Source organism: Pelmatolapia mariae, linkage group LG22, assembly GCF_036321145.2.
Source record: "Pelmatolapia mariae isolate MD_Pm_ZW linkage group LG22, Pm_UMD_F_2, whole genome shotgun sequence".
Lineage (NCBI taxonomy): Eukaryota > Metazoa > Chordata > Actinopteri > Cichliformes > Cichlidae > Pelmatolapia > Pelmatolapia mariae.
Genome location: NC_086245.2, coordinates 18,697,553 through 18,718,281, shown reverse-complemented (window position 1 = coordinate 18,718,281; position 20,729 = coordinate 18,697,553). Strand labels below are relative to the sequence as shown.

The following is a 20,729-nucleotide window of genomic DNA, read 5'->3' as shown; positions in this document are numbered from 1 at the left end:
GATAGCCGTTACCAAATGCGCTACATGGATAGCGATGAACATAACAAAGGACAAACAAAGTTTAAACTGTGTCCAATGACTCAACTCATGAGTTCCCTTCATGATCCAAGAGTCATCACAGAATACACGAGCTATGTCAAAAACAGCTGCCGGAGCTCCCGACGACGCTCGTGCTTACGGCTGAATCATAACCAGGTGTTAGAGCCCTGTTCTTAGGATGAACAGCGGACACTGGATTCATGAAATCTGAGATGAGACATCAAGCTGGGTAGTGTGCAGAATTCTTCTGAATTCAAACAAAATAAAGCAACCAACTCACCACAGTACACAGAACACACCTGCAGCGAAACGACAGCTGAGATTTGCGATTAACTGCAATTAAGAATCACATAAGTTTTTTTTCCCAACTCGTGTCAGCGCTGTCAGTTAAATAAGACTCATCCTACCTATAAAACTGAAACTCTATCTTATCCCCTTTACTTTTAATTTTATCGCTTTGAATTATTGCTTTTGGTAACTGAAGTTATCACAATTTTAAAACATTTAAAACTGATAAAGTTTTCAGCTCACGAGAATAGAAACAAACAGTTAGTAGTCTTTCCATGGTGCAAAGGGAAGCTGCATATCTGGAGGCTCACTTGAAGATATAGTTTTTAATACAAAGAAATGATTTCAGCAGCTTTAATATTGAATGTTCAGCCCTTCATTAAGCTTCATTTGTCTGATCCTTAAGGCAGGCAATTAAATGGTGCTACTGGGTTTAAATTGGGCAGCAATGTCATACTAAAAATCTAAAGAAACAAAAAACACCTCCTTGTGCACTGTGTGTGTTAGTATGTATATCTCATGTGCCTACAGGAAACATTAATCACTTTTGTTTAGTGACCTGAAACTTATTGTGTGGGTCCCTTCAGTTAAACTAATCGATTCTCAACAATGGTTTAGCAGTAAGAAAATTAATCACTGCAGCACTTCCTGTCATTTTCTCCAGACTACTCCTGAAATCAGACTATTCCTGGAATCATCTCTCCGCATCCCTCTTCTTCAGCTGGCTCTCATTTCTCTCCCCTCTCTCACTCTGTCTTTAAGAGCCTTTCCTTTCTTTTTACCCCTCATTCCTCCCTCCAGTGCTCTTTCTCCCTCTCTCGCTCTCTCCTTCTGCTCTGCCATCATCGCAACATCTGATTAACATATGTCTGGGCTTTCACTCCCTGTCAGCTTGCAGGCATCTGCACACATGCGAACTAACAGAGGCGCTCGCATTCACGCAGCCTCGTAAACCGTGTCTCAGGTTCAAGAGTGTAAAGGACAAAAATGGCAGCAGATTTTCACGATCCTCCTTTTAGCTACATTTACGTCCCACTCCGCCTGAGCGTGAACGTATGCGTGCCCACAACAGGGAGGATCAGAGACAAAGCGTCTTAATGTTAGTGCAAGACAACAAGCACTAATGTTCCCCCAGTGAGCTGCTAAAAATGCCAGTAAGGGAGGAGAGAAAAAGAATTATATTAGGACAGAGAGAAAGATGAGATGAAAGAGAGAAGATGTGAGTATGGGAGCGTATAAACAAAAGCAATAGTTGCTCCAGCTCTCCGGAGACACGTGGCCCCTAAAAGCACTAGCAAACCCAGTCTCTCTCTCTAAGCTCATGTTTCATTTCAGAGACAGGAATTGATAGAATGCATTTGAGTTTATTCAATTAACAGTTGGGAGCATAACTTCATATCCCACTTCCAGTTATTGCAATCAGAGAACTCATACTGATTAGCTTCGGCAGCAGTAACAGGAACATCCTAACTATCACCAGCCCATACCAGTCAAGCTACATGATCAGATTTTTTACCTGATGAGGTTTTACCGGCTTAAAGCATCAATGAAATCATCTCATATGTGTTGCAGGATGCTAAAGCCTCTTTTCAAATCATCTGTTCTCCTCTGTCCAAAACTGCCTGGAATCAGGCCCACTTTCACGGTCTCATCTGCAACAAAAGCAGGTAATAACAGCAACCGACGTAGGCAACCAAACAACTACTTTGTCGAGAGGCTTGCCAAAACGCATAATCCAGCTGACTGCAACAAAAGCTTTGCAAAACCCTGCAGACAGACACTGATGGTTGTTTGCATTGGTCTATGTTTGTAATACCCATAATCTGACCAGTTTGTTATAATGGCATCCCCTGCCATTTGAACACTTTTGTTAAAAAAATACAAATAAAATAAAGACACACATACATCAGTGGCACCAGCACTGCAAACTGGGATACAAACCGTGCTGAGTTAAATTACTCTCTCTGTGTGTGAGTGTGTCTGTGAATGAGCATCAGGGGCTTACTTCATTCAAGAATTAAACAAGTCAATACTGTGGCTTTAAGTAAGCTTGCATATACTGTACTGTATAGCCTTCTTTCTGTGTCCTCCTGCAACCTCCTGACACCTCCCCCATGCAGGCTAATAAGGACTCATTCTCTATATATGGGTTAATATATGTGCTTAAATTCAAAACAGGCAAATAAAAGGCTTTCTTAATACGAGCGCATTAACACACTGAATAGTCACACAATACTGATGAGGAGAAACCGTTTTGCTAAGGAGATTTCAATGGAGCGTCAAAGCTGTTTTGTGTGGGGTGGAGCCATCCTGTGTATATCATTTTGTGGGTGAAGGGTGTGTGTATGTGTGTGTGATGAGGGGTTCTATTGGAAGGAACTGAAGTGACTTTTTTTGTGGAAGACTTGGTAAACTCAATGGGGCTTTGGAGGGCCAACTCAATGATAAGTCAATGAGGTGCACTTGAATAGCGGAGTTGATGGAGTGAGACACATCTCTTTCTCTCTCACGCACAGACACATACAAAGCAAAGTCCCACGGGACAGCTTCTGGCCACTCAGCATCTGCATGTTTAATGGCACAGGGTGATATGTGCGTGAGAGAACAGAGTTAGCTAGTTGCAGAAAGCAAAATTATACAACGATGCATGGTTATGTTTGTGCACCATCACCAATAAGCTAGACAGTTCTGCCTCCATTCTGCTACACCCTTTTCTGTCTTCCCTGCACACTAACCCCTGCTTGTGTGCTGTCTCCATGTGAGGAGTGCCTGTGTGTGTGTGTGTGTGTGCGTGTCTGCACAGGCTACAGAATACACAGAACCTCACACAGTTTACACCCCAGTGGAGACTATTAGTGATCCTCTACCAGACACAGAGGGAACACATAGTCTGAGAGAGACACAGGCAAAGAGTCAAAAGTGTAGAGGAGAGAAGGGGAGAGAGAGGGTGGGGTGGCTGCGGGGGGAGAATCAAGAGAAGAAGGATGAGAGAAAGAGACAGTGACAGACTGGCACACTGATACGCAGACACACACAGATGGGAAGATAAATGAACAGATATTCTGGCAGTGCTACATAATACAGAAAGAAAGGGAAAGGGAACATCAGGGCAAACGTCAGTTCTCTTCCTCTCGCAAACCGACCAAAGATGGCCTCAGCTTTAGTGCAATCTGATGTAACTCGCCAGAAACAGTTTCAATGCTGCACATCAAACATAGTCATACCACAGTCATCAGACTGAAGAGAGAGGATATGTGAAATCTCTCCAAAATGTGTCACACTTTAAGGTGAACACTTAGTGTTATCTAACAAACTCGAGTGTATATCTTTAATTAAGCGTATATCGGCATACACGCGTCACCCCATTTGAGAGGAGAAGAGAAAAGAAGGAATAAAGAGACGCCTGAAGAAAAACAAAGGTCGAATGACAAGGTGGAAGCCAGAAAAATTGATGTAGAGGATGCAGGAGGAGGTGGTTAAAAGAGACACGAAGGCGGAGAAAAGGAAAGAAGGTGACCAGCTTGTATAGAGGTGCAGTTGGGCACAACAGGCGCTCCACTGGGCTGCACTCAACTGCTCTCTGCCTCCTGGACACGCATTACCTCTGAGAATATTTGATGTGTGCGTCCGCGTGCACGCGCAAGCACGACGGCTGCATCTGAGCAGCAACTCTGGAGGAAGGGAGGTTACATATGGGCTTGGCCTTTGTGTGTCTGTACGTGTGTGTGTGTGTTGATGGAAGTGAGAAAAAGGCGAGCGAACTGCAAAAAGAGAGCGAGTGAAAGTGAGTGTAGTCGAAAAGGTGCAATCAGCAGAGGGGTGGAAAAAAAAAAAGCGAGCAAGAGGCTCCCTGTGTGTGCGGCAGGTCCCCAGCCATCTGGACACTCCCCCCCCCTCAACCCACCCCGCCCTCCACACCCACCATTCTCCTCCACCCTCCTTTTCCTCCCCTCTCCTCTGCCGACTGGTGTGCTATTCATGGCGGACCCATTTCACCTTTCAGTGTGTTACGCCCGCTCACCACAATACATGCTAATGAGGTAGAACAAATGACTTTTTTTCAGTGGGTGCATGCATGTGTGCGGCCCTGTGTGTGTGTGTGTGTGTGTGTGGGTGGATGGGTTGCTGAATTCTTCCAATCTCTACTGCTCGTTTCCAAACCACTTGCTTAACTGTCGAAAGAGTTGTTAATGGTTGTGCACAAACCAATTTTGTTTTCTCACCTGAAGGCACAAAATAGCTCCAGATTACTGACACCTGATCTGATGTTGCTTTGCACCGATGCTTGATTTCTAGAGCACCGCAAACATAGGCTCAGGAATCCGCAGTCTTAATGCATTTACCACTGTGTCTCAAGGACCTATAGCAAACAAACCATATAAACACAATGGCATTTAATTCCAGCTAGGGTAACCTCCACCAGTCCTATATATCCTCACACCCAGCCACCTTCTATTTATCCTCCACTGAGTGACTTGGCCCAGTTCCAATCTGATCTGCTCGGCGATGATAAAGTGGAGAGGAGACAGAGGAGGGGAGAGAGCGCACATTTACAGTTCTCTGTAGCACAGATGACAGGAGATGAATGGAGCACTTGATTTGTCGCAACAGAACACAAGACACCACAACTGACATCGGCAAGAGGAGTGGTGACAGGGAGAAAAAATAAGAAACAAGCAGGCAAGAAAAGGGAGTGCCAGGGTGCTGAAAGATTGAGGAGCAATACAGAAGATGGGAAGGGAAGAGAAGAGGAGAGGAAAGCGAAAAAGGGGACGTTTGAAAAGAATAGATGATAGCGAGAAAACAAGGGGAAAGAAAAATGCATAGCAATACAGACAGAATGACAAACAGTTTGTCAAAACCGAGCCTCCTTTGAGTCTTTCTTCAGCAAGAGCTGCTTTTCATTCGTCCTGCATCACTAGGTGGCGCTAACGATACATCTGTACACCTGCCAACCCTCTCCTCCCCCTCTTCCTCCCCCTTTACGTCTTTCCATAGTGAATCATTGTGACAGCCCGGCTTGGCAGTCATAATTAACCGAGTGCACTAGCTAGTGTAGCACTCCATGCAACACACCACAGTGAGCCAAGCACAGAGAGGACTGCTCATAGTGAGAGCTGCCACCAGGCATGATGGTCATGTTTGTGTGTGCATGCCTCTGTGTGTGTGTGTGATTAATAGTGTGTGTAGTGACAGCGTGCAGTCAACTAAGCCACATACACAGGTGGGCAAAGGAGAAGGACTTTTTGAGGCTTCTTCGAGGATCATTGCCTCCGGTGAGGTCAGACATTGCTGATTAAATCAGCGTCGGGCCAAAGGTAACAAATTATCCTTTAAAATACAAATCTCTGTGTCTGTTATTGTTGCAAGGAATTAAAAATTTTAAGGCATCGGTTTAGAAGTTTGCTGATTTAATTATACAAAACAAACAAAAAAAATCATAAAGAAATATTTCAAAGGTGGTGTCTTTTTAAAAACAACAAAAATATCTGCCAGCAAAAGATTTATATATCATCGCTGCCTATTTGTGTCTCTCCCATTAAATCCTGCTCAAGAGGAAAACCATCCATTTTGGGGGCTGCATTTTGCACATGTAAAACACAGATTTGTCCTGCAACAGCTGTGGAACAAATTGTGTTATTAAGTCATTTTAACACCCAAGGCATCCAATTAAGCTACCCAATTCCCCTTATCAAAGCCACAGTTCCCCCAAAACGAGGAAAACAACTTGCATGGATGTGACTGTTTCTACAAAAATAGCCCTAAAATCAGCTTCATAGCCGTTATGTGGGACTAATGGAAATGGTGCCACAGTTCCTTTAACTAGTACAGAAACAGGAACCAGGCCATTCCTGGCTCCCCTCCCGGCCTCTGGGGCCCAGGGCCCAGCCCAGCTCGCCACACAATGGGCCAGCAGAATGAGAGGAACCTCCGGCCATCCAGAGATAGCCCTGCTGGTCAGGAACCAGAAGAAACCTGGGAGGGAGAAGAGGAGGTGGTTGCGTGTGTGTGTGTGTGTGTGTGTGTGTGTGTGTGTGTGTATGTGTAAGCCTTAAGGATGCAAACCCAAGCAGCCAGGGAAAGGGTGGGGATGGTTGGTTGGGGTCAGGATGTGTGTAAAGGGGACAATGTTTGTGTCTGTGTGAAAGAAAGTAGAGCTGTTCAGATAAATGCCTTGCTCCCATACAAAAATAACACAAACGCACACACACACACACACACACACACACACACACACACACACACACACACACACACACACACACACACACACACTGCTACTCTTCTCTCTAAGGAAGTTAAAGCTTGTTTACAGGTAATTAACGCTGGGACAGCAACAGTGGGATGCAAGGTGCATGGGGGAGTGGTTATATATTAAGAGGGAAGCAGGATTGGAGAATGGCGATGGGATCAGTGGCTTTTGGACCCGGCACCCACCCTGGCAAGTGAAGTGTCCTATCTGGCTTTCTTAAACTGCCTGGAGCCCCAAACAGTGAGTCAGTCCAGAGGAGCATTGGTCTCTGAACCTAATGATGGGAATTAACCCTGGGGACAAACTGGAAGAAGTAAATTACATAAGAGTGAGAAGCAGGTCGTGATGTGAACCTGCTCCCAGTTCTGTTTTGGGAGGGGGGCTAGAGGTGGTTGGGTGGGGGTGCTCTTCAATAAAACACAGACACATGCACATGGCGCCCACTGTTTCCATGACAACAAGTGGAGCAGATATGCTCTCTCAACTGTCAAAGGACACGCGCACACACATATATATACACGTGCGGTGAAAAGAAAAAGAAAGATTGTACTAAAGTGTTTTTTTTAGCATTTCATAGGTGGCTGTCATCGCCGGAGTGACAGAAGAAAGAAGGCTGAAGAATAAAGAGACAATGGCAGGAACCAAAAAGGAAACAGAGAAAAAAGAAACAGGCCAGGAATGCAGGATAGATACAGCTGCTGCTGAACTTAAAAAAAATATGCTGAATATATTTTTGCACAGAAAGCCGACTTTGGCTTTGGAAGTCGTTCTTAGGAGGGGCTGCTTTATTGCCAATAATGATTACAGACACCAAAAGCAATTTTGCTAAAGCTGAATTGAAAAAAATTGAAAATAAGTATGAAATCTTTTTTTTTTTTTTACCTCCGTAACTTGTGAACTAGAGTCACCGTCTTGGCTGGTAAAATAAAACAGTGTGTCCTTGCTGCTTCCTCTAGCACAAGTGTGCCATAACTTCTGTTCTCAGACACTAGAGCGAGATAGAGACAAAGACAGACTGTCCTAAATCTAAACCTCTCAGCGTCATCTGAATTGATGGTTTTTAGGGGGTAGAGGGATGTCAGCGTCACACGGCGTTACACGAATGTATAGCCTACACGTATTTCTGCTTCTAAATCCGTCTGTGCCGCGCATGCATTACCCGTGTGATATGTGGTGAAAGGAAATAGATCGCTTCTGTTTCAGGTCTGTGTGTCACGTATACACCAGTGTATCCTTTCATGGGGAAATTAATACCATATCAATTTTCCTTTAGTGCAGGGGCTATTTTATGGTATTGGTGGATTCATGAATTTTCTTACACTGTCATATTCATATTCCAGATTCTGATTTAATTTGCCGCGTGGGAATGAAAGCACACATTTCAAATGAGACGAAGCAATAAATTCAAAATTGCTTTCCTCACGAAGCGTACACGCACACACACACACACACACACACACACACACACACACACACACACACACACACACACACACACACACGCACACACACACACACACACACACACACAAGAGCAGTTTTGTCTTTGTTCTTGTTATATAAAAAAAAACACACACACAACCAACTATTCTTTATCGTGAAATAAAGCAGTCTCAGCTAAGTACTCTTAGCTGCAGGGAATGTCACATTTTACAAGCTTCCATCCACATCCACATACCATGCAGTATTTTCGCCTAACCTCACAATCCCCCCTTGTACTATAATTCTCAATTACAGTAGGGCAGATATATATATGTGTGTAGTATATACTGGTGCTCACATGCAGTTGTGGTAAACGCTTGCTGTGTGAACTCCTTGACAGGGGCTGGTTAAATATAGCTTGAATGATTTCATGTGTTATTTTTCCCCAAATGCAGTTTAGCATTACTGGCTGTCTAAAAGAGGAAGAAGAAAAAAACGAGACAGCAGCTCAAGGTCTAAAAGCAGAAGCTTGTATCCGAGCTAAGCAATTTGAAACTCATAAATGTTATTTAACATTGTATATGAGTCATTTCTCTCTGTCCTTTGTCTGTCACTGTCTCCGTCTCTCATGGTTGCTTGACTCTGTGGCTTCTGGCTTTGGCCCTTTAGCAGTTTAAAGTAACTCACGGCTATGGCCTACTAGCTCATCTCTGTTTCCCACTTTCTGTTTTCAGACTCTTGTTCTCGAGCTGGCACAGGCAAACAGGGTGACATCAGATCTGCAAACACAAAAACCTCACTCTCCCCATCTAATAATGTGTTCTTTAAAAATCTAAAACACAGCTATTCTATCCCTGACACCTCAAATCCGATGAAACGTGCTCTAAACAAATGCATTTAGTCTACAATAATTAGCCAAGCCGCTGTGTTTTGAATATTTCATCTCAAATAATTATTTCTTGAATATATCTGTCTCTATTTTAGACAAAAGAAAGCAAAATAGCAGATATTTTTATTCTAGAAAAGACACTTCCACTGTCTGCACCTTATATCCTCACATGATGGATATCTAATTTTTCTCCTACCGCCTCTCCCCATTTCACCTTGCTGCACTTGTCACCGTTCACCTTTCTCGCACCCCAGTATCTGCTTCTGCTCCCCACCCCTTTTGTAATCACACTCTAATCCTTTGCAATCAATTCCCCATGAAGATACTACCCGACCCAAATAACACACACATACAGGCAAACACACACACACACACAAACACACACACTCAGTGCGCCAAGCAAACAGATGTCTGCAAGACACAAAAGCAACCAAAACCAGGATCAAAAATCATTTCAACACACTATTATTATGTTTTGTTACACGTTGGTTGGATCAGACAGACTGTGAACATCTTCGTTCATTCGAATCAAAACCACTTAAATAAACACCATATCAAGCTGAAATACAGGACAGATCGTCGAAGACAGAAAGCAACGAAATAAGTGTTAAGGAGTTGCACTGAATTATTAAAACATGTTGGCTACATTTAGGTAGAAATGTAATCCTTTTTTTTATGATGGGATCAGGATGAACGTGCATGCGTGCTGTGTGTGCCCCTTACCCTTGATCAGCTGGTGACTTGGGTTTGTCATTGCCCTGCCAGGCAAAAGCCCGGGGCGGTGCACGACTAATGCATTAGTGTCTTTAGCAGTTTGGGGCATCTGTCATGTGTGTGTACATGCTTTTGTGTCGCTGCATCATGTAGCCTGGGGCAAAGTGGCAAATACAAAGAGTCGTGTTTTATCTAAATATAGAAACAGATGCAGATTGTCTCCGGTTCTGCTGCGCGTAGTTTTTAACTCCCCTACTTGGTTGCTTGTCTTCATTGTCTACACTCTTTTGTTACATATGGCTGGCAATAACCAAAGCTCTACTTTCTTAACAGTTTGAGTCGCCTTTCATTTTGACGAAGTGGTAAAAATGTTGCATGCTGTGGTCTTAAAATGCATTTGATGCCGTATTTTAGTATAAATGTTCACTTCATGAAATTTTATGAGACGGTGTTGTGTTACAAGAACAACACTGATTTAATAGAACATAATTGGCAGTAACAATGAGCTCAGCATGCTTTTGTTAAGTGACTAAATGACGAGAAATAGGACAAGGGTATGTGGTGGGAAAGGATAGTGCGTGTATGTTGTGTTCATTCTGATGAGGAATGGCAGCAAAAGAATGTGTTTGTGTGTGTGTGCGTGTCTGGCTGCCTGTTAATATGGCATGCCACATAACGCTAAAAATATCACTCATCACATCAAACGCACACCAAGAAACTTGTAGACCACCTAACAAACACAAAGAGAGCTCTGCATGCCTTCACTTTAGATTGACAACCCTGCCATATGGTGCTGAGCTTTGTCTTTGTTTGCATATTCAGCCACTTACTGTCTGAGTTTATGAGAGACCAATTTAGCAAGCGCACACCTGTGTATTATTTTTTTTTTTTTTACATATGTGTAGTTCAGTCCTATGTGTGAGATAGCTACATTAGCAAACATAAAGTTGCAGCTGCACTCCAGTACATGATCCCTGCACAGCTGTGAATTATTATGTGGACAATTTAATGCTGCCAAGGAGGAAACAGGAAATTAAGATCGTACTTTTGTTGCACTGCTAAAGTGTCTGGCAAAATGTTTGTGTGCATCCATGCTCAAATAAAATTCCTACAAAGTGAAACGATGCAGTGCATCTCTGATGCTATCACCCTGAGTAGCGGCTTTATGCTCGTCACTCCTAAATGTGTAGAAGAGGTGCAGATGTAGACCCAGGGGTGCAACCCAAATGCTTAAGGGGAAGGGGCTTTCCACTCACTAAAGCATCCTCAAACTAACATCTAGGCAGTAATTTGTCCTCCCTCAGGGGAGGCATAAAAAAACCCAGAGCCTCGAATTCTTTGCAGCTATGGAAAAAGTGAAGAGTGAACAAAAAAAAAAAAGCTAAAATACTTTATCTCCGCCTCTAACTGAAAGTTATTACATTTTCTGAATGGTATGACTTTCTAATGGTTAGCATATGTGAATATGTGTGCACAGAGAGAGAGAGCAGTAGTTGAGGTTAAGTTAATAGCACAAGCAGAGGGGGAACTGGGAACCCTTGGCTTATAAAGGATACTTGTTTCCCTGCCTCACCGAAAACCAGATGTTGATAAAGAGACATAGGGGGAGGAGAGAAGACAGATGGGCAAAAAATTACCATCACTTGAGCCAAACATCTTGAAACATCTGCAAAAAAAAAAAGAAAGAAAGAAAGAAGAAAAAAAAAGGTACCCTTACAAAAGGAGATGGATTTATGCTCTCCCTCTATCTTGGATTTTCATTGCTCCGTGAGAGCATTTCTCCCTCCTGTGCTGTGCTGCTCTCAGTGTTACCAGGACTAAAAAGTTTCGCCGCAATCTGGAGCTGTTTAAGTCTTGGAAAAAAAAGCTTGGATTCTTTCACAAATGGCTTTATCATGTAGAGAAGGCAAACACGTCTGCACACTGTTGGAGCCATAAAACTTCAGAGAGTGCCGCGGGATGGGGTCCACAATCATGCAGACTAACTCGATATGAAACACTATAAATGTCAAGGTACATTGCAATATAGATGCATGTGTGTACATCCCTGCACATGTGAGGCCCAAAAACATATAATTCATATCCCATTTCTAAAAGCGGAGTTCGGTTACCATGGAGACCCATCGTCTATTGCTAGTATGAAATGCGCAGCTGAGGATGGCATGTCCATATGGTTAGAGTACGACAGAGGGGAGGAACAGATGCCTTGATTAAAGGGCTGTCAATCGCAAATCCATAAGAGCAGCTGGGGTCATGGATGTATATCAGATGACACTACAGACAGCGAGCAAGCCAGACAAAAAGATATATGTTTTTATACTGTAGGCAGATATAAAAACACACACACATTCACATGGACACTTGTGAGAAGAGGGAGCTCTACAGATCTCTATCTGTTCATCGATACACAGCTACAGCCTCACAACTAATCTCCCAGTCTGACTGAACTGCGAGAGCTTTCTCCATTTTCAGAGAGAAAGTCTGGACATTTATCCCTTTTGAGAGAAACAGCAGTGAGGTAGAAGCCTGTAAGTGTAATTCTCAATTTTTGGGTGGATACAACTGCCATTAAATATACTTTTTTTTTTTTTTAAGATTAAACCGACTGTGGTTTTGTTTTGTTTCTGTTCAAACAAACACTTAGCACGGCAGCTAGCAATGAAGCAATGATTCGGGCCATTTAAGGTTAGACTGCAGTGAGCGGTCATGTATAGGGACCGAAATTTTATGGACAGGATGGACAGGACGCACTAGAAGTTAAACAAAATGGGGCTTTTTACTTGGCCCCATTTGGAGAAAATGGACCAGCTCCTTCCATTTTTTTAATGTAACCCCCACTGTCCCTTCTGCCACTCTCCCTCTTTCTCTTTGAACCAATTTCTAAAATGGCTCTCCCTTGAAATAATTGACACTCTGCGTTTATCATTTGAGGCACCTGCTGTTGGTTTGACAACAAGACAATCAGATGGAGCGACCGGCCGTCGTCCCATTGTCCCATCTCCCTGTTTGTCTGTGACACTAACTGACAACAGCTGGAAGCCCTCTCTTCCTACAATACCCATCATGCAAGTCAAATTCAAGCACAAAAGAAAAGGGCCTCATTATTTGGCTGTAGTGGTGTGATTTTAACCAGCAAGGGGAGGAAACAATGATTTAGTTGTGTCTGCCCATGGGACATAAAAGGCTGACAGTGACTGGATGTCCAAAAAAACAGCCGTGCACGTGATTGCTCTGCCGGTGCCGATTGTATTTCATTATGAATATTAAAGAAACACAGTACAGATTGGTGCTAGCTGTTTGCACCTCCACTTGTATACAAATACCAGAGTAGACCACCGCAATATATAACGCACACGCTCCTGTCTGCTAACATGCATTTTTGAACACACAGCCTCCCACATCCCCATCTCTTCTTCTCTCTTCTACTCTCTAGATGTAATTGACTGAGCAATCAATACTCGGAGGGAAAAAAACAGAGGGTCCACTGTCTGCATCTATTGATCTACACTTCTCTCTTTCTCTCTCTCTCCCTGTCTGCTGATCTTAATTACACTTCTTTTTACCAAGCCAGGGCTCCAATCTAGCGGCTGCCCTTTTCATAAAATGTACTGTCCAAATCCATACATCAAAATTAATGAGAGTGAACCGAGCTGTAAATCAAATACCCAAGCTGATAAGCCGAGGTGGTGATCGTAAATTACATAAGTCCTTTTTCGTAAAACAAAAAAAAAAAAGAAAAGGAAAAAAGAGAGAATTATTCTCACGGGTTCATTTAGGTCAGCGTTAACAATGTGAAGTTTTTACAGAGGAAGCAACCTCAGTTTAGGTGATAAAAACCGCTAAAGCGTGACAGGGGTGAGATGATGTTTCTCACTCTCTTTGTTATCTACTTCCTCTTTCTTTGTGTCTCTCTTTGTCAATTTGTCTGATTTTCTGCCTGCCTGTTTGTTTGTTTTAAGCGCTGTCTGTCTGTGCCCACTCCACCGCCTCTCTCTCTCTTTTCTCAAATACACACACACACACACACACACACACACACACACACACACACACACACACACACACACACACACACACACACACACACAAAAACGACTTTTATGGTCAGGTTTTATGGACTGGTAGCAAAGCAAACTGGTCCATTCTTCAGCAATTGTCCTCTCGTGAACTGGGGAGAAAAAAGGCTCCTAATCGCACAGCTTCACAGCTCATACTTCCCATCAATCAAACCTGTCTGTGTGTCCTCGGGATTTGTGCGAGCGTTTGTGTTTGTGTGTGTGTGTGTGTGTGTGTCTGTTTGTGCTTGTAGACATTCCCACCGTATAGCATCTCAAACCTCTGCTGAATCACGAAGAAAAGCTTAGAGATGGCAGTTCACACTCTCTTACATACAGTACACTCTGTTCCTTTTCAGATGAATCTTTACAGAAGACATAAACCACCCCCAGCCCACCAGGTCCTCTGTTTAATCTTTAAATGTAAATTGGGCGACAGGTGAATATTGAGAAGGTGAGCGATAAAGGGTAACATCTTCACTTGGCCACTTTATCGCTGCTCCACATCACTAAGAAGCGCCTATTCAATATCATTACCTTTAGCAGAGTGTAGGGGGAAACACAGTCGTGGGTATGTCCTTTTGTATTCATTGGACATACTGTATAGACACCTGCACACACACACACACACGCACGCACGCACACACACACACACACACACACACACACACACACGCACACACACAATCACGTCCAGTTGCTTATCTTTTGAAATAAGAAAAGGGGCTTGTCAGGATGGCACATTGTATGTATGTGTGTTGAGTAAGTGTGTGTGTGTGTGTGTGTGTGTGTGTGTGTGTGTGTGTGTGTGTGTGTGTGTGTGTGTGTGTGTGTGTGTGTGTGTGACTGAGAGAGAGAGAGAGAGAGAGAGAAGGGAAGGCAATGTGCATTAGGGCGATTACAATATCAGCCGACTCCAGATGGAGGCAGGAAAATAAACAGTGGAAGAGAAAGAGAGAGAGAGCGAGGGAGAGAGAGCGAGAGCAAGGGGACAGACATCATGACAAGAAGCCTAAGAGAGAGGTTCTATATGTGTGCATTTGTTTGTGTGGAGGTCTGTCTGTGAGCGATACAGTTAGAGAAAGTAGAGTTAATTAGCAACTCAATCCGCATCTGTATACAGAAGACTGAGGAAGCGCTCTGCATGTGTGACAGTGTGTGGGTTTATATTGTCCTGGACGTGTCTATTTTGAGTGTGTACTTTAAGCCCCAGATACCTAAGTGCAATAGATACAGCTAACCATTTACCCTAAACATATGAAAAAAGTACATCTCCCATGACACTTCTGCTTTTAGATTTGCTCTGGAACCAATCTATTATCAGTTCTGGCTAGGTGAAAAATTAAGTTAAAATAATAATAAAAAAAATGCTAGAAAGGTAAAATTCTCCATGAAAAATTATGAACTATAAGGCCCTTCCCTGTCGGCCTCTTCTTCACTTGACCTATAAGTCTTATGTTATCCAGAGTAAAAACACGAACAAGGCCAATAAAATCAGTTTGTGGCGCTCACCGTTCACTTTGACATTAAATCAGACCCTGTAAAGGCCATCTCACAGCTACAATAAAACAAAGACCTCTTGCTTCTGTAAGCACAAGAGAGTGTGGACACACAAGCGCCGCGTATACAATGCAGACGGACACACACGCACACACACAAACACACCTACCTGCAAGTCCTTTTTATACCACCGCTGCTCTTTCATGGGCGATGAAATTCAATAAGCAGTGAGGAGAACTGCCCTCTCACTGATAACCATCAATGGGGTTATCGATCTCCAAAAGCATTCATGCGTATGTGCATGCCCATGCACGTGCACGCACACTATAATTCACTCTGGGACTTGATAACAGACAGCTCTGAATAATCAGAAGAGATCTATACATCTTAAAGGAGTGCATGCAACACTGATTTTAGTATCCGGTTCGGCAGCTGATAGTTGCCCCCTGACTGCATTGCTTCAGTTCCAATCTGTATCCAAGGCTCCACCATCTCGATCTTTATACACATTTCTGCAGTAACAGCAGCTGAGGTAAATGTGCACTAAAACCCAGTGAAAAGAATGAAGAATATTGTAAAGTTTTCATGTTGTTCGTGGAGTTAGATAAGAACAGACCTTCTAGATTGACACAGCAGTTATGTGAAAATCCCAAGTAGTAGTAGCGCCAGGAAAGCCCACTTATTCTAAGCACTGAATTATACAATAACCAAACAACCAAAAATCTTTGAGAGCATACATAATTTAGAGCATATACTGTAGGCTGTATACAAATGAGGGAGCTTGTGTTAAGTTCTGTATACTAGAATCTGGCTCTGATAGAGCCAATTGAGAATGCCGAAAAAATTACAGGTGATCCGGGTTGCGCTGCTTTTGAAGTGGATTGTATTAAACTAGAGACAGTCAGCATATGAACTGTGTTGAGTCATCATCACTTATTCACCGTATAGCAAACCTGGACTGCATCCAAACGTCTGTGTGACACACTTAAAAGAAATGCTTTGTAACTACATCACAGCCCTGGAGTCTCAGTGTAACTCTGTGCGAGACAGGAAAAAAAATCTCTCTCTCTCGCGCTCTCTCTTTTTAAAAGCAGTAATTCATTGTTTGTTGCTGTGATTTAAATATGCAGTATAAATTGCTAGGAAGCTATTACCAGTGCTTAACATGAAAAAAACAGGGAAAACAGTGAAACCAAAGAGTGTGTGTGCATATGTGTGTGTGTGTACGATATCCACGCCACATTGTGAAAGTGTGCATGTGACACACACAGCCTTTCTCAGCATCACTTGTTCAATCTGCCAACCAGAGGTACGTCTACGTGTGATTCTCTGGCTGCGTGTGAAGGCGAGAATAAAATGGCTGCCATCATTTTTTGCAAGGCCGTCCATGTGTGTGAGCAGCGGCCTGATGCATTTGACCCTATAGCCTAAGAGCTGGGAGGAGGAGAAGGAGGAGGAGGAAGGAAGGAAGGAGGAGGAGGGAGAACAGGTGTGAGGCAGGCTGGTGGCTGGGCAGATGGCCCCTGGAAGTGCAATGCCGGAGAGCATGGACCGCAGAGACTTAGCAGCTATCGTTAATACAAGCCTGTTTATACAGTGCACACACATGCAGCACGCACTCACACATGTCCAATCACGTGCGCACACACACAAACGCAGAGATAACCTGCAAACAGCACTTATCATTTACTCTCCCCTCATCAGCAGCTTTGTTTACCTTTCATTTACCCCCCCCCCCCCCCCCCCCCCCTTATCTCTGTAAACACACACACTCCAGGTAATGGTCTTTTCAGTCAAGTCACTACTTTAATGGAAGTCCCAGTGTTAAAAGGATGGGAAACAAACAACTGATGGCATAATAAATGACAGCCAGAACAACCACGTCACCTGGCATGGCCACTGCAGTAAATTATTAGACTAAACAAGGATTTAAAAGAAAGAAAGACAGAATGAAAAATAATCCTGAATCTTCATTTCAATGACTTAAAAGTATAACAGACACAGGATACACCTGCATCATGATATCCCAATAAAATATCTCTTCGAGAGGAGCATTTTTAAACTGCTGCCATACTTTGTTTTCTTGTTGATCAGTATATATCAGTGCCTCTTGCTCATTCTGTACCCGGTCGCCCTTATTTAGCTCATCTAAAGCCACCTCTGCTCTGTTTCATGCCTTTGACAGGACTTAACAAGCGCTCTCTTGGACGTCTACAAATGTGTATGATGCTGTGTGGGAGCATTTGGTATGCCTTAAAAAATGTCCAAAGCCCTATGGTTTTCCAGAAGATATTTTCCTCTCTCTCTAATCTGAGCCGTGAGAACAGTCGGGCATCGACAGCATGTTGTGCCATAGCAGCCTCCCTCCCTAACCCGCATGTCTGTTCTTTTCCCAGTCGGGGGAAAAGATTCCCACTGGAGTAAATATAGCCCAAAGCCTTTAATTTCAACCCTATGCCACTCCATTAAAAGAAAGGGGAAGAAAAGGAATCCGTTTTCCGTTTTTGGAGATTTTCGGTTATGTGATGATGACAAAGTCGCAGCGGTGGAGAAGGAAACTTCACATGGGTTTGAGAAGATGCGTTTGAGAGTTGTGTCAGCGCTCCGGATGATGTTTCCTTTTTTTCTTTTTCTTTTTTTTTTGTACCCCAAATTCAAAGTCTGAAATGCAAATTCTCTAGAAATGCTTTCCAGGACTCCCAGGCAAAGATTAGAAGGAGCAGCTCTACACTGAACAGAACTGAGAGGCTCAGGTTGAGTTCAAAATCCTCACGCAAAAGTAAAACAAAACAACCCCCCCCCCCCCAAAAAAAAACAAAAAAACAAAAACATAAAGTAGTCAGTAGTAGGATTATTACTGACTACTTGCAGGAAATGTTTGTAATGTTTGTCTCCGTTTCTGCAGTGAGAATAATAAAAATTGTGACTTTTTATTTTTTAAACTCCCAAGACGTTGTGTAATATCTTTCGAAGATCACCACTTAATGTGAAGATTGCTCCACCTGAAACGAAGGTGATGACTAGACTAGGTCCGTAAACTTAAGTTGCCTGTTGCCCCAGAACAGCTGCGCATCTTGGGCACAAGCTCGTGAACTGGGAGCTGTTTTTTATTAAGACAGCAGCACGCTGCTTAAACAAACTAGAAAGCCAACTGTCTTCATTAATTACATTACTAGATAATTAGCAGGCAGTAGCCGGAGTATTTTCACTTTCTCTAATTTTTTGAGCGATAAATGTGAGACACATCAGCGCTGATTGCTCGGTCTTTTTCTCCCATTAGAATGAAACAACACAACACGATTATGCACAAAACAAACGCACTGTTTCTATGTGAAACAGATCTTCACATAATCTCGGACAATAAAAACATATTTCTCTAACAAAAAAGAAATGCACTCCCTGGCGATTATGTATTTATTGTATTATAATTTTTAGGGGGGTTTGGACTGCAGCGCAGTCTGCTTAATTTACATTAATATATAAATATATATCAAAGTAGAAATAAAACAAAATCTCAGTTTGGTGTGTTGGGTATTTTGTGATATCTTTCGTAATTCGGGCGCACACGTGTGCATACGAAGTCACAAAACACTCCAATAAGGCGTGAATTGGGAAATATTAACATTATTATTAATAGAGAGAACACTTACACTGAAAAGAGGCAGAAATTCCCACCATGCGGCACGTCGATGTGAGAGGGCTAAATAATTTCCAGTCCTTTTGACTCCGCGCAAGGTCCCCTCGATGATCCGCCTGTATCGGGAAGACGAAAACTACAGTCCAGCCAGCTCTCAGGGGCTCTGGTGGTATACTCCCAGCAGCTCAGAAATGTGGTTCAAACTCCGACAAAAGAAAGAAAAAGGGCACCTCTCGGCTTGCAATAAGTGATCAGTCACTGGGGATATGCAGTGTGGGAGAATCGGGAATCTTGTAAAAAGCGCAGAGGCAAAGGAGGAGAGATGAGAAACAGATGCAGAGGGAGGATGCTGTACTGCGCAGGGGCACCCTGTCTGAGTTCTTCTTCTTCTTCTTTTTTTAAACCCGTCTTCTTACTTTCCTCCGAAATCCCTTAAGCGTCAGTTTCGATTCCGGAAAAAAAAAAATCAGTTTTTATATGTGAGAAAAAAATCATCCACACACCCTCGGACTCGGGCTCCTTGTGTTCTGCTTCTCCGTTGGCGTGGGGAAGAGGAGTAGCGACACTCTGCCTCCAGTCGGCGGTGCGCAGCAGAGCCAGGTGGCGATGGGCGGGACTGAAGCGCTGCTGAGGAGGGGAGCAGGAGGAGGTGGGGGCGACTGGGCAGCAGCCAGCATCTGTGTGCCCTAAACAGGTTGGAAAAAGCAGTTTCAGGTCAGAAGTGTTTTCTTGAGTGTCTGTGGCATTAAAGGATTTTCACTTGAAGCGAGGTAGCCCCTAAAAACCCTTTTCTAAAGTCCTTTAGTCATTACTGGATAGGTAGGTGATTTTCCAAGTCTGTCGTAATTTATATGCCCGTACATGTATATTCAACAGCATCATTAGCCATTGCAGTCACGATTAGCTTCTTTCATAGTTCAGTTAAAGGGTAAGTCGGTCCAGTGTAGGCTACTCTTTTAAAAATATATCCCTGAGGCGTCATCCAAGTGCTTAAAATTCCGAGTTTTTGTTAGGATACCATGCTAAAAATACTTTGAATTTGTATTTTCAATTTGCATGTAAAATGTAACCCAAGTGAAAATGTCAGAATCTCAAAAGGAAAAAACAAAACAAAAATCTTGCTATACTGACGTGGAAAATGTTCTGTAATGCTACTAAACATAGTTCCACTGGTTTGACAGGGAAAGTGACAGAAACTTCCACATTAAAACTCTAGGTATGTTTCGACCAATGAGGAGAGCTCTCATGAATTTATGCACAAAATAAATACCATATTTCCATCAGGGTTTCTGCATTGTTTTTGCTTGTTGGAGGTTTGGCAGGTGCTCCTTTAACTGAGTCATCACTGAGCCCTCTTCTGCTGAAAGGGCACACAGCGAGGAATCAAAATTCAATTAACGGTAGGGGATAGAAACATGCATTAATTCTTCTTATCTTCTAAATAAATGATCTAGTTTTGTGTTTTTTAGTCTGGGGAGCCCTTTGACCACTGAACCACTTACACACACAGTTGAGTGTCATGGACCAAATCCAGCCAGCTGGGTGCTCGAGGACCTAGTTTACTATTGTGTGGATGTCTGAAGCCAAAAAAAAAAAAAAAGTAGGGCTGTGTGAGCCATGTCTCCACTTTATGTACACTCTCTCTCTCTCGCTCTCTCTGTCTCTCTTTCATACACACACACACACACACACACACACACACACACACACACACACACACACACACACACTGCACCTCCATCTTTCTCTCAGCTGAAAAAGGCACAAGCTGGCTGGCCTGCAGTAACCTAAGGCAAACACTTTCCCGGGACCATCTGGAAATCATCTCGCCCGCAGAGCCAGCGAAAGTACAGAGCAGAAGCTACGTTTACAACTCGGTGATAACAACCGGGCGACTTGAACTGCACGGTTGAACAAGTCATGCACCATTGC

General features: G+C 43.2%; 1 protein-coding gene across 4 annotated transcripts in view; it reads right to left on the bottom strand.

Moving 5' to 3' along the window:
• The window catches only part of runx1t1 (RUNX1 partner transcriptional co-repressor 1), a 57,591-nt gene extending 38,243 nt beyond the window's left edge, over window positions 1-19,348 (bottom strand). For all 4 annotated transcript variants that reach the window (XM_065470905.1, XM_065470907.1, XM_065470906.1 and 1 more), the window contains exon 1: window positions 18,811-19,348. In XM_065470905.1, coding sequence (XP_065326977.1) covers window positions 18,811-18,838 — 28 coding nt within the window. In that variant the 5' untranslated portion in view covers window positions 18,839-19,348. The remainder of the gene's footprint in view (window positions 1-18,810) is intronic.
• Window positions 19,349-20,729: the final 1,381 nt, after the last annotated feature.